General features: G+C 40.1%; 1 protein-coding gene and 1 pseudogene across 1 annotated transcript; one reads left to right on the forward strand and one right to left on the reverse strand.

The window, feature by feature from the left end:
* Positions 1 to 852: 852 nt before the first annotated feature.
* LOC150040287 (uncharacterized) lies at positions 853 to 14,193 on the reverse strand. The gene is made up of 7 exons (XM_090327343.1): positions 14,145 to 14,193; positions 13,530 to 13,763; positions 11,898 to 11,981; positions 6,787 to 6,890; positions 4,765 to 4,815; positions 1,771 to 1,852; positions 853 to 896 (listed from the first exon to the last, which is right to left on the reverse strand). Exons 1-7 carry the CDS (start codon positions 14,191 to 14,193, stop codon positions 853 to 855), a joined length of 648 nt encoding a protein of 215 aa, XP_090183469.1.
* LOC150040288 (pinin pseudogene) lies at positions 7,704 to 9,744 on the forward strand (annotated as a pseudogene).
* Positions 14,194 to 14,433: the final 240 nt, after the last annotated feature.

The raw sequence follows: 14,433 nt of genomic DNA on the forward strand, positions 1-14,433 counted from the left end.
TTCCCTATATTTTCCTGTATTCCTCAGTAGAGGAATACAAAGCAGCTCAAAATTGTTTACCATTCTAGGTGCCATCTCCAGCAGGGCAAAACCCAACAAGTACCTCAAAAAAACTCCTATATAGAACAATGTCAAGACCATATGAACTTCATTTCCTACAAAAATAAGCACTCATCTAGGGGATGCTGGCTCATACCTGTAATCCTGGAATACTCAGGAGACTGAGATCTGGGGATCACAGTTCAGTGTCAGCCAGAAAGTCTCTCACTCTCTTATCTTTAGTTACCCACATAAAATAGCAGGCAGTCATGCGGTAGAGTTCAAGGGGTAGAGTATTAGCCCTGAGCACACCAATCAGCTCTGAGTTCAAGCCCTTAGGACAGGCAGGAAGAGAGACAGTAAGACACATGACATATACACAGAAATGTACATATGCAGAAATATTAAGATCCTATTTCAAAAGAAAAGTTGGAGTTCTGATACTAGGGGTTCATTCTTGTATTCCTAGGCTGTGAGATTACAGTGGATAGCAGCTCAAAACCAACTCAAGCAAAAGAAGTTCATAACACTACAGTTCTAATGAACTAGTAAAACAAGGCTAGATAGGCAAGACTTAAATAGCAGAGCACCAGCTGTGAGCAAGCAAGCTCATTATGAGGCACCAAAATTTGTGGCTCAACTGCTAGCCACAAGAAACCACCCAGATGCATGGATCAGCCCTACAATCTATTTGCAATTTCCAGACAGAAAGTTATTTAGTTATTTAGGCTCATATATATAATCTCAGTTATTTGTTGATAGAAAGAATCATGGTTCAAATCCAACCTAGGGAAATAGTTGGCAAATCTCAATTCAACTAACAAACTGGATGTAGTTGTGCATGCCTTTGGTCTCATCTTACAAGAGAATCAACACGTAGAAGGATCTCGGTATTAGTTTAGTCTCTGGTTAAAAAAATGTTAACAGCTTCCCTGAAAAAAAATACCCACTGGAGATTTCACTCAAGTGGTAGAGTACCTTTCTAGGAACCTAGAGGTACTAGGTAAGCAAATCCCAATAGTACCAACTGGAACAGAAGAGGAAACGCCTTCTCTCTGCATATTTGCAACACAACACACAGTCAGACAGCCAGACACATATACACATGTACATATTTATATACTATATACCTATTTTATTACAATTATGTATATATACTACATACATATTATAAACATTAATATATTGTTATGTATATATTATTACCTATATTATAATATATGTATGTTAACATGTATATCATAGACTATTTATGTATATGTATATTATTCCCTTGATACATAAATATTAGGAGCTTACAAACTCACAAATTCCTCCACAAATATTGTTTATGAGGGCTGTGGAGTAGTGCCACATGCCTATAAGTCTACTCAAGAGACAAGAGATCTGAGAATCACAGTTTGAAGACAGCCCAGGCAGGGATGTTCATCTGATCCCTGATCCTAGAAAGTACTCAATAAATGGAAATGAATCTGTGGCTCAATGGGTAGAATGCTAGTCTGGAGAAAAAAAGCTCACTGGCAGAGTCCAAACTTTGAACTCAAAGCCCAGGACTGGCTTGAAACGAACAAAAATGAAAAGCAAAAAAAAAAAAAGTTTGCAGGCAAGTCCTACTATTTCTTTCTACTATACTGGCAATGTAAACAGACATAATTTTATCACAACTTGTTCACCTAAACCTTTACACAAAATAACAACACATAACATTGTAAAAGAAGAATGGAAAATTACCATGTTCTGGAAGTTCTCCATATGCTTTCAGATTTCTAGCTTCATCAGCATTATACTTTAAAATCACATCAGCTTTGTTATCCTTAGGAATAAACAAACAGCCTTGAACGTTCTTATAACAAATATTATCAGTTGTTTGTTTCTTCAATGACAGGCATTAATATAAAGCTCAGCTGGCCAGGCTAGATAGCTAACCAGCCTAATCCTAGATACTCAGGAAGCTCAGATCTGAGGATTGCCATTCAAGGCCAGCGCAGGCACTGAAGCCCCATGAGACTTATCACCAATTAACCACTGGAAAACTGGAAGTGGCCCTGTGGCTCAAGGGACAGGACTGGAGGCTTGAGCGGAAGAGCGGAAGGACAGTGGCCAGGACCAGAGTTCAAGCCACATGACTGAAAAAATATTCTCTGGGATTAAATTCTCTGGAAAGAAGTATGTTACATACTTATGGTAAGTCATAACATGGAAAGGATTACTGCACTTTCAATCTTCATAAAAACAAAACAGAAAAAGCTTCACATTTTATTTATTATTTAACGCTGTTTGTTGACTGGAAGGCTGCAAAACAGCAGTGTAGTTTTTTGGTCAAACCAACCTTTGTAAACTGACTCAAGACAACTCAATCAGTGCACAACACCAAGTTCAAGGGTGTTTTACCGCTTCCTTATTTGCTTTGAAGTCTGTGAGTATAAGTGTGTTTTTGCCCTGACCCCTGCTTTGAATCCAGCAAACAGCTATAGAATGGTCTTAAAATGCATTGGTCTTTTGCCCTATGTTCTGTCATTCTCAGGATATGGAAAGGGTCACAAAAAAGGAAAGTTGTTAGGAAAGTGGAAGAGTCACTTTGGGAATTACGGCCAACAATAGTAAAATTTCAGCCACTAGAATGGTATCTACAAGGAGTAAGAAACTGGATCTACCACGTTTTAATAAAGTTAAAATTTTGAAAACTAGGGGCCGGGAGTTTGGCCTAGTGGTACAGTGCTTGCCTAGCATGCACAAGACCTGGGTTCGATTCCGTGGTACCACACACATAGATTAAAAACCCAGACGTGGTGCTGGGTCTGAAGTGGTAGACCTCTAGACTTGGGAAAGTCCAAGGACAGTGTTCAGGCCCTGAGCTTGAGCCCAGGACTGGCAAAAACTTCAGAAAGAATTAGAGTAAATGTATTAAAAAAATGTTAAGAATTGTTAAGATGTTGATGAGACTGCTGTGTCCATAAGTGGAAACTACCAACAAAATATATTTCTATTGTGTTTTTTTTAAACGGGTGGAATTGTAGGGTCAGGAGTTTAGTCTAGTGGTAGAATGCTTGCCTAGCATGCACCAAGACCCAAGATCAATTCCACAGTACACAGAAAAATGCCAGAAATGGTGCTGTGGCTCCAGTGCGCAGGCCCTGAGATTAAGCCAAAAGACTGGCAAAAACAAAACAAACAAACAAAACAAAAAAGATGGGGGCTGGGGATGAGTTGTAGAGTTAAAAAATTCTGGGAGGATACTGATTTGAATATTTTTTTTCAATGACAATTATAATTGGACAAATGATCAAAAGAAATAAAGGAATTGGGCATTAAAACCAAGAGGAGATAACAAATATTTACAGAGTAGTCTACTGAGCAATAGCAAAACAAAACTACTACTTCTAGTAGTGATACTTTCTTACATAGTTGTATTTTTTTTTAAACTGGTGAAAATCAAATAATCAAATACACTTTTTTTTTTGCCAGTCCTGGGCTTGAGCTTAGGGCCTGAACCCTGTCCTTGGACTTTCTCAAGGCTAGCACTCCACCACTTGAGCCTCAGCACCACTTCTGTCTTTTTTCTATGTATGTGATACCACGGAATCCAACCTGGGTCTTTGCATGCTAGGCAAGCAATCTACCAGTAGGCCAAACTCCCGGCCTCAAATATACTTCTTAAGTTTGAAACTTATAGAGGACTCTGCCATTTATTTTAGTAGAAATTTTCAATTTATAGCAATCAGTTAATAGTTTGCATGCATGTCTCAATGTTCACGAAAACACTGTAACATTTTTATAATTTTACTGCTTTGTGTAGTCATGAACCATGTTCCCAGCCCCAAACTTGTGATTTCCTCAACTGTGTAAAGTTCCCAGATTTGGATTTCTAAACCCAGTAAATAATGAGCCTGAGCCAGGGAAATGCTCTCTGTGTATAGCAGCAGTTACTCAGGACATTGAAGCAAGAGGATCATTATAGTCTACAATTCAAAGCACACAGTGGGGCAAATCCTGAGATCCCCATTAAACCCAACAGTTTGTTCATATCCTAGGACTGGCACCAAACAAAAAAAATGGATAGAACGTGACTTGGCCCTCTGGTGAAACAGAGGTTTAAGGTGTGTATGTATTCAAAGATCAATAAAAATTCATTTTTAAAACACTACAAAAAGAAGACAAAAAGCTCATGTAATAAAGAGAAAGTAGGGAGGTGAATATGATCAGTATAAATAATATGTACAAATGGAAATGTCCAATGAAACCTCCCACATATAATCAATATGGACTAATAACATTGCAAAGCAGTGAGAAAGACCAACTTGTCTGTAAAATTAATGCACTCATTGAAAACATCACCATAAACTGCCATTTTCATTTTAGAGAAGGTAATTTAAACAGCAGTAAAGACAACACATATGATAACAGCAATGGGAATATCAGCCAACACCAGTCTTTTATCACTGACTGATGCTTAACACAGAACTTTCAAATAAATGATGATATTTATCTAGACCTACTAGAGATTATTAACTGCATGTACTATTTAAAAGAAACAAAAAACATTTTCCCACAAAAACACGCGTGTCTCTATAGTCACTTTGGAAACCCTTGTGGATAAAAATAATCCTGTGTCTTCAAATTCAACTAGCTCCTAATAAATATCAGCATGAGGAGAAGGGACAGGGCCTGGAATTGAACACAGATGCTAATTCTGTTACTAAGTAATAAAGACACAGGAATTTTTACCTGATAGTCTCGCAGACCAACCAGTATAATGTCTGAGGCATTTATCCAAACCTGTAAAAGGCAATTTATTGCATATTACCACAAATCATAAAGAGCAGTGTTAGATATACCAGTCATTATTATTCGTCTATTTTGGGCAAAGTACACATCAACAACTGGAAGACGAAAAGGTGATGCAGAAAGCCAACACAACCAGGACCACAAGTTCAAGTCCACCTTTGGTCATACAGCACTTTTCTGTTACAATGAGACATTGTCTTTCACACAGTATAAAACTGCTTTAAAAAAGAATTAACCCACTAAAATTAGAGGTGTAGCTCATTGTGCAAACATAACTTTCCTCCTATGCACAGTCCCTGGGCTCAAATCTCATCAGCAGAAAATAAAGGGGGAAGACATAATAAAGCAAAAAATGTAAGATGTCCTGACAGTCATATGTGAAGCCTCGCATGACATATGCCAAATTTACTTCAAATCCTTGGCAGAAAAATTATTCTTTAACAAAAAATGAGACCAAGTACCACAACTGTTAGTGATGATAGTTTGTTATCCAAATAAGCAAGAATTACCCATCGAAACCAAACCTCTACCGTCCATCTACAGAAATGTAGGTCCTGTCATTGGCAGAACAGTGTGTTGCAAAATGCTTACATTAACAATCCTTACCTTGACCTAAGGTCAGTGACTCGTGACTGCAATCCCAGCTACTTAGGAGGACTGAAGTTCAAAGCCAGCATGGGTAGGAAAGTCCATGATGCTTTTAGCTCCAATTTACCACCACAAAGCTAGAAACAGATCTGTCACTCAAGGGGTAGAATGCTAACCCTTCAGCAAAGCCCTGGGTTCAAGTCCCACTACTGGCACCAAAATTAAATTAAAAATAAATAAATACATAATGGGGAGGAGGTTAATTCTGGTGAATCATGATGAATCAAGATTTGTGCCCATACCAAAAAAAAAGGTCCAGAAAACACTTTGGTCACTTTCAACATGTCATCACTCAAGTAAGATTCAGTTAGCAAGTCTTCACCATACATGCTCTACCACCAATGGTAATAGTCTCATACACTATAATAAAGACTGCTTTTCTTTTAAAGCCACCCACACAGGCTTATTCTCCTATGGTACAGCAATACAAATAAAGTAAGATAGCTCCTACAAATAAATGCCAGTAAGTTGGAGAAGAAGGAACTCACAGACTCGAGTGTGTGTATCACATATGTATGTCAGATAGATGATTACACAAAAGGCATCTATCATGTGGCATATATATATATGTATATATACATGTAGCCCATCCTAGGATATGTAGGGCTGATATGTACATATGTATCACATATCTATATATGCATCTCCTACACATAATGTAGTTTATAAACCAGTCTAATGTTGCAATCTATTTTTTAATATATCTGATTCAGAATTGCCTAATACCACATTCATTTCACGGAACTGAAAAAATGAACACTGACTTCTTTAGTACACCCTGTAGTCTCTTTCCATCTGAAATAATTCCTACGTTTTTGTATTCCTTACTACAACCAACAGTTAATTCAATCGAGACCGCTTGTTTTATAGATTCATTTTATTTGTTTCCTCAGTGTTATATGCATAATGAATCTTTCTAGCAAAATACAATACAGGTGGGGAAAATGAGAGTGATCAAGGATCTTATTTTATTTTCTATATCATAATACACATCACTCTTTTTCCAGAGAGTTTTGAGAGTTCCACAAAAAAATCTCTTCTTACTTTAAAAGAAATTACTTTTGTGTCATTTTGTTGTTAATATGAAGGTACTATACAGAGAGGTTACCATTGTATAAGTCAGGTATTGAATACATTTCCCTTTTTGGACAATATCACCCCTTACTTAGCTTTTAAAACCAATTATTTTTATAGCAAACCCATATTACAGCACAACAATGGGATGGGCTAGAGGACCTGAGTTCAAAGGCCAGTACTACCACCACCCTCAACAACAATATGAATCCATGAAGTAAAGAAAAATCCATACTGTACCTTTTTCCTCAACTTTCCTCTGATATGACATAGCCTCCTTATGCCATCAAAACACATTTCTTCTAATCGTCCGTTTCCCAACATTTTGAGAACTTGTGCATACTCTGTAGTTGGGATAAAATTCAACATTGGTCTGAGTTCAAGACCCAGGACCAGTGTAATACATATATATGTACATACATTTATACATACTAGTATCACTCTCTGCCAAATAAATCTCCCTTGCCTCAGAGAAAGCTAAAACAAACGGCTTCATTTTTAGTAAGTCCTACGTTTACACTATCAAATAATCTATAAGATAAAAACACTGTTCAGAGGTAAAATGTTAGATGTTGAGTTCAAGTATTCCTCAAACCATCCCAATGTTCTTAAGAAGGATACTGTTAAGAATAGAAGCCATGGACATCTTGTGGGAAAAGAATAAAAGTGGGGTAGGAGGGGCTAAGTGTTTGGCCTAGGGGTCGAGTGCTTGCACACCCAAAGACCCGGGTTTGAGTCCTTGGTATCACATACATAGGAAAAACACAGAAGTGGAGCAGTGGCTCAAGTGGTAGAGATTTATCCTTGAGAAACCCCAAGTGCTCAGGGCTTTAGGTCAAAGCTCTGAACTGGCAAAAAAAAGGAGAGTAGGAAAGGGAAATAAAATGTAAGAGAACCTACACAACACTCCATAGCAGAGTTAATCCAGAGAAAATCTGACACACGAAAAGGCTGTCTACACAGCAGTGAGATTCTTTTCTGATAGCTACTGAATATACATGTGCTCCAAACATTTCCAGCATGTGGCAACAAAAAAGAAAGTTTGCTGTTAAGTTCCACATGTTATACAAATAAGAAATTCAAAGGCAAATATAGAAAGGCCTTCGGTGATAGAAAAGCATGTTTCATGTAATTGAAAAATGTGAACATTTCAGAAGATGGTGGTCACAGTGAGAACTTTGCAGGAACAGCTAGAAAAGGCCAAAGAGAGCCTAAACAATGTAGATGAAAACATCCGCAAGCTCACGGGGTGAAATCCAAATGACGTGAGACTCATCCAAGCCGAACAGCTGGCCCTTTCTGGAGGTAGAGGACGTGGTAGTTTATTGCTGAAGCGTGGATTCTCTGATAGTGGAGGAGGACCCCTAGGCAAACAGAGAGACTTGAAGGGGCAGTCGGTAGGCTGGGTGGGGAGCATCGGACAGGAAGAGAATCATACCAAGAGAGCAACCCAGAGGAGAAGGATGTCAATAAGCTGGCACTACAGTCTTCAGCTGTAGCTACCTCCAAAGAACACACACACAGAGACCTCCTTATCCAGGATCAAAATATGGATGTAAAGGGAAAGTAGAGGTATCGATGAATATTTGGCTTGTTGTTGGGTACTCTTCAGAAATTTAAACAAGAATCTACTGTTACTACTGAAAGGCAAAACAGACGTCAGGAAATTGAACAAAAACTTGAAGTTCAGGCAGAAGAAGAGAGAAAGCAAGTTGAAAATGAGAGGAGAGAACTATTTGAAGAGAGACGTGTAAAACAGAACGGTGGCTTTTGGAAGGTTGGGCTTCCGCACCTGCAAGAAGAATGCAATGAACATAATGCCACGGTAATTAAGTATATACAAACTAACACAGATCTCCATTTGTTCTATATTCCTGGAAGAATGTGTCCAGATACCCCAAATCTAATAGAAGAATCACAGAGACAAATGAATGTGTTATTTGAAGGTAGATTCTCAAATTTGCAGAACAAATAGGCCTAGAAGGCACACCATGAAAGAAAAAGAGCATCAGCTGCTACATATTGAAGAACAGAAGCGGGAACAAGAAGAAGGTAAGGTGGCACAGCCAGAGGAAGAGTTGGAGGAGACAGGTAATCAGCACAATGATGTAGAAATAAAGGAGGCAGAAGAGGCAAAGAAAGTAGGCATAGTGCATAGTGATGCAGAGAAAGAACAGGAGGAGGAGGAGCAAAAATAGGAAATGAAGGTTAAGTTTGAGAGGTAAACAGAGGCAAAGGAAAGTGACAAACAACAGGATAGTCAGCCTGAAGAAGTTATGGATGTGCTAGAGATGGTTGAGAATGTCCAAAATGTAATTGCTGAGCAGAAAGTGATGGAAACTAATCAAGTTGAAAGCATAAAGCCTCCAGAAAAATAAAGCTAGCAAAGAATTGGAGCCAGAGATGGAATCTGAAGTTGAGCCAGATAAAGAATATGTCTCTTTCTCCTGCAAAAGACAATGTTAGTATTATAGAAGTGGAGAAGGAACCTGAGGAAAAACCATTTGAAAAATAATCTGAATCCCAGCCTGAGCCTGTGGCTCAGCCTTCAGCCCTCCCTCTAACCCAGACGCAGTCTCAGCCCAATCAAGTTCATCAACCCCAGCCTCTTTCTCAGCCTGAGACTTTGCCATTAGCTGTTTCAGCTCAGGTTATTCAGGACAAAAGAATCAACTACCTGAGAGGAAAGAGTTTGCTGTTGAGCCTGTAGAGCTCGCTGAAGTGCCAGTAGTGGAACCAGTTTAACAGCGCACTCCAGAGTACAAGCTGAAGCAACAGCAGTAGTAGCAGTTCTAGTAGCAGTTCAACCAATAGCAGCAGCGTAAGCAGTTCTAGCAGTGGCAGCGTAGTAGTCAAAGCAGTTCTGGTAGTAGCTCCAGCACATGTGGTAGTAGTAGCCAAGATAGGAGCAGCAGTACTACTAGTAGTAATGAGAGTAGAAGTCAAAGTAGGGGCTGGGGACACAATCGAGACAGAAAGCACGGTAGGAGCATGGATCCGAAGCGAATGGATACGTCAGGATTAGAGAGAAGTCACAAATCTTCCAAAGGTGGTAGTGGCATAGGCACAAGAAGATTGAAGGATAAGAATTCCAGGTCTGACAGAAAGAGATCTATATCAGAGGGTAGTCAACCGGGCAAAAGATCTTCAAGAAGTGAGAGAGACTGAAAATCAGATGGGGAAGGCAAAAGGTGTTAACGGAAGAAGCCAGGCTTTCCTAGCCTATTCTTTGCAGCAGAAGATTTCTTGAGTTAAAGAATTAACTTTTCTTGTAAGGAGGATGCTCCCTTGAGAATTGCAGGTTGTAAAAAATCTTTTTGGAAAACACAGACTGTTTGTTTACCAGACATTCTTGTACTTTTTGCATAATTTTGTAAGAGTTATTTATCAAAATTATGCGATGTTCTGGAACATGTAAAAATAATAATAAAAAGATTAACATCTCTTGTCATCTTTTCTAAATATCCTATAGGCTTCAGTAAGAATCTGTATATCTTAATAGGTAAATCTTTTAAGTCTGTTCCCTTCTAATTCTGTATCATACATTGCTTTTTAGGAATAAATGTTCATTTCATTACTTTTGAGATGCCTTTTTGACCCTTGCATAATCGTTTTCAGTTTTTACCTCTAGATACTGAATAGGCTTAGGATGTTTCTGGACATTTCCTCACTTACTTGGCTTTAGCTCTCAGGTCTTTGCAGCTTTATAATCATTTACTATTTTCTGATCTCCCTTGTTCATCTAAGCATTTTCCTATTTTGGTTGTTATTTTCCTGATGATGGGAGCATTGTACTTCTGTCTTTGATGTTACCTCTGTGCTAACACTATATGCAATCTGTTAAACTAACGGTCACTTCTTTCTAAGAAATCTTCTAAACTTGGATTTTGAATTTGTGGTCTTGTCTTAACATTTCTGTTGGCTCTAAATGAAACATGCCAATATGTGTTTTAGAGAAGTTTTGTTCAAGGAACCACTGTATGGAAGCCTTGACTTTGTAAGTAAGCAAAATAACACGCAAGCGTACCAAGTGACAACTTTGGAGTTTCATAAATCTGTATGGAGTATTTGTTGCCATTACAATACATGTGCAAATAAATGTGGCTTAAGTCTTGTGTGACTGCTTAGGATTAGTACTTGTGCTTTGATATGGGCATACATTGCAAAATGGCCTGTTTTTAGTTCATAAGAACACTATAGCTTTGTATATTCAAGTTAATGGTTTCCAGACTTAGTTTTTTTGTTCTCCGTGCAACTTGTATAAGTGTGAGTATGTTAAACCAACTCTTAAAAACATACTTTCAGAAATAGAATAGGCAATCCAAAATTTCATATGGAATAATAAAAGACCCCGTATAACAAAAACGCTTCTTAGCAGAAAGAACAGCGCAGGAGGAATTTCCATACCAAACTTTACACTCCGTACCGAAGTTTTATATAAAATTTCTGGATGAATACTGAAAAAGTACAAAATGTAAATCTGGAAAACTGATCAGAAATTGGGATTAATATCTGTTTCATGCCTGGTGTGGTAAGAATTTCCCCATAAACAAGCCAGCAAAGAGATGGAGATTAGTTGGAGCAGAGAATGGTGAAGTGTCAGCAAGCCTCCCTTCCATGTCAAGAAAAATGGGTACTTCTACTTACGACCCAGTTTCACAGGAGGCAATAAAAAGAAGGAGGAGCCTTGACAACAATAACAATAGTAATATAATGACAATGATAGTAATAAGAGAAAAACAACAAATGAGAGAGAAAAAATTACAGAAAGATTCTACCTTACTGAAAGTAAAGGGCTAGGGATATGGCTCCCAGTTGTACAGTGCCTCTCATCAAGCACAGTCACTCAATTCAGATCTCATCTACATACGGTTTGTAAACAGTTTCATACTGGGCTGCAGTAGGAATTTGTCCATAAATCAGCTGCCAAAGAGGTGGATATCAGGAGGATCACCCATGTACACTTTTGAGACCAGCCTGGAGAAAAAAAAGTTAGCAAGCCCTTTCCAGGTGAAGACAAACGGGTGCCTCTCCATTACACAGGAGGCAATAAGGAGAAGGAGCACGTGATAATCATGGTGCTGCTGCAGATGATACAAATTAAACAAAAATACAGTAAGATTCCATCCATCTCAAGAAAAAAACACTGTGTTGCTACTCCTTACTACCCTAGTATCCAGGAAATAGAGGATCACTAATGAAAAGATTCACACCTGCCTGAACAAAGGACTATCACATAGTTTGAATGTCACTACTAAAAGTTTGCTATGTTTTAAAGGAGATCCTTTGAGGCTAAACATCAACAAAGGTATCATTAATAAGAGAAGCCTAACTCTAAAAGACTTACTTACCTTGTCCAGCCTCTTTAAAGACCAACTCTCTTTTCTGAGATTCATTCTCATTCTTACCTCTGCGCCTGTTTTTACCTCCTTTACCTGATTAGTAAAAGTAAATGAGAGAATTAACGGTCGCACTCTACCTACTTTTTAAGCGTCATTACAAGTACTCCGGATGGCTGTACATACAGAGAGGAAAAGGGAAGGGATGTGGAACGGGTACACAATGGCTACCGTGTAATTTATCCTTTTCTGTGATTGGGAGTTCCAGGAGTTCCTTTTATTGCATGCATGTTTTTAGTGTACCTTAAATAAAAACCTAATTTGTGATCTGCCCACTGGTTTGGAAACAGCAGAGTGGCAATGGCATGCCTTTGGGATACTGCACTGAACCAGGACGCATAGGACTGGGGGCCTTATTAGGAAGTGGTGGAACACGGCACGTCTTAACAGGTCTAGGGAGAAATGAAGTGGCATTTCTGCAGCCAGCTGTCAAACACCAAGAGCGTACACAGCTCTGGGCTCAAGAGCATGAACATGGAAGACTTGTTCAGGGTTGTGAAGGATGGATCTGTCCCGTTAAAAATAAACACACACAGAAAAAATCACCCTTTTTGGTATTTAAATGTTCACGAAACGATCAGGATAATTCACAGGACCCCACGCGTTAGGTCTGTCTACAAGAGGAAGTTCAGTCGATGCGCACGTCTCGGCTTTTGTGTTGGCAGTGCTTAAATCGAATCTGTGGCATTTCGGTGGAGAAAACAAAGGACCCTGCTGGTCTTAGTCGCACACTATCCAGTGCTGGGAAAGGCAGGAAAAACCTGGCTAAGTATGCCACAGTGCTCCGAATGTGAAAATCTTACTGTACTGTATGAAGGGCTGACCTCAGAAAACTTTGCTAGAGATAAACCCACACAGGATGGGTGTCGGGCGAGGGTGGGTCAAGGCCCCACCCAGGGCTCGGAGGGAAGGGCCCCGGGCTCCCCTGTCAGCCCCTCCCTTCCCAAGGTGGCTCCCGGGTTCCTCCTCTCCTCCCCTCCCTTACCAGGATAACACACAGCCCTCTCCTTCCCCTTCCCCTCCTCACTTACCCATCCAAGCTGGCTCAGAACTTGCACCTCTCCTCCCCTCCCTTCCCACGGTGGTTTCCAGCTTTCTTCTCTTCTCCCGTCCTTCCCCGGGTGGCCCCTAGCCTCCCCTGCCCTCCCCACCCAAGGTGGCTCTGAGCTTCCACTTCCTCTCCCCTCCCTTCCCCCTGTGCCTCCCAGCGCCTCCCCTTCTCCACCCTTCTTCTACCGTCCCAAGATGGGGCCGACTTCCCGCTTCCCCAACCCACTCTTTCTCCCGCTGCCAACCCTGAAGGCATTCCGCTTGCACGCTGTGCCTGTGGGGCCTACATCCAAGCCTCCCTCCCTTTCAGAGTCCTGTGGTCACTTAGGTCCTCTTCTTCCCTTCCGGCCTGAGCCCTCCATCTCAGGCGAAGCTGAATGATCAGACTTGCAGCAGACAAGACCCTGGGGTGCGAACCCTATAGCCTCATGGGAACTAGGACTGGGTGCAAGAAGGACGAGGGTACACAGACAGCGTTCCTGTGACCATTGAGGTCAGACGGAAACTGATGGTTTTGTTACTGCTTTTCCTCACACGGACTAAACTCATGGGATACTGCTTGGCTTTCCGAGTAATTCTGCAGGGTGAAGTAATAGTGCAGGATAAAGGAGGATAGAGGCCTGCTTGTCCAAAGGTGGTCAGGAAAGAACCCTAGAAGGTATTTCTGAAACCCTGCACAGTTCAGAGAAGAAACAGAGCTGTCTGGCAACCTGTTTTGGCCAAGCACAGGAGCCCGTCCTGCAGAAAGCAGGTACTTACACAAACTTCCTGCAAATGACCAGGAATGTTACATTTCAAGGGGTCCCTCAGATTCCGATGCTATGCCTTGCCCAGCCTGATTTCCTCCTTCCCAGAAGGGAAGGCAATCCTTTGCAAGAGTGGTTTCTAGCTCCACTGTTTCAGATCTTTCTCAAAATTGTCAAAGGAATGCCAGTCTTTCAAATTCTCCTAGCTTTTGGGGCTGCACACTTTGGATCCCTCTCCTTGAGTATTTGCTTTTAAAAATAGTAATGTATCACTCTCTTTAAAGTGTGTTCTTGGTATCAATGACTGCTTTATATTTCAAAGGACCTTACCAAAAATAGCTCTGTTCTGTTGTTCATTACTTGCTTTTTTATACATTTAAATTCCTCAACTAGTTTCTCTTACCTTTTATTTCCAGGAATACAATTTGAAGACTGCTTACCAGCAGAGCCATGTCCTCACCTACAATTTGCTTTATATAAATCAAGGGACTTTGGTCTGTGGTTTCCTAGGAGATCCTGGAGCTTAGCTGACCTAAGATTTAATATTGCTTATTCACACTGGATCTTATTTTATGCTATTTATCAGAAATTCTGAAAATGTCTGATTGCCTTTTTCCCATACATTGTCCAACTTCTGGTATAGACATGTAGTCTTGCAACAGCCCTCAAAACTTTGCTTGATTCATTTGGAC

The sequence above is a fragment of the Megascapheus bottae genome, chromosome Y, assembly GCF_031878675.1.
Source record: "Megascapheus bottae isolate mThoBot1 chromosome Y, mThoBot2.hap1, whole genome shotgun sequence".
In the NCBI taxonomy this organism is placed as follows: Eukaryota; Metazoa; Chordata; class Mammalia; order Rodentia; family Geomyidae; genus Megascapheus; species Megascapheus bottae.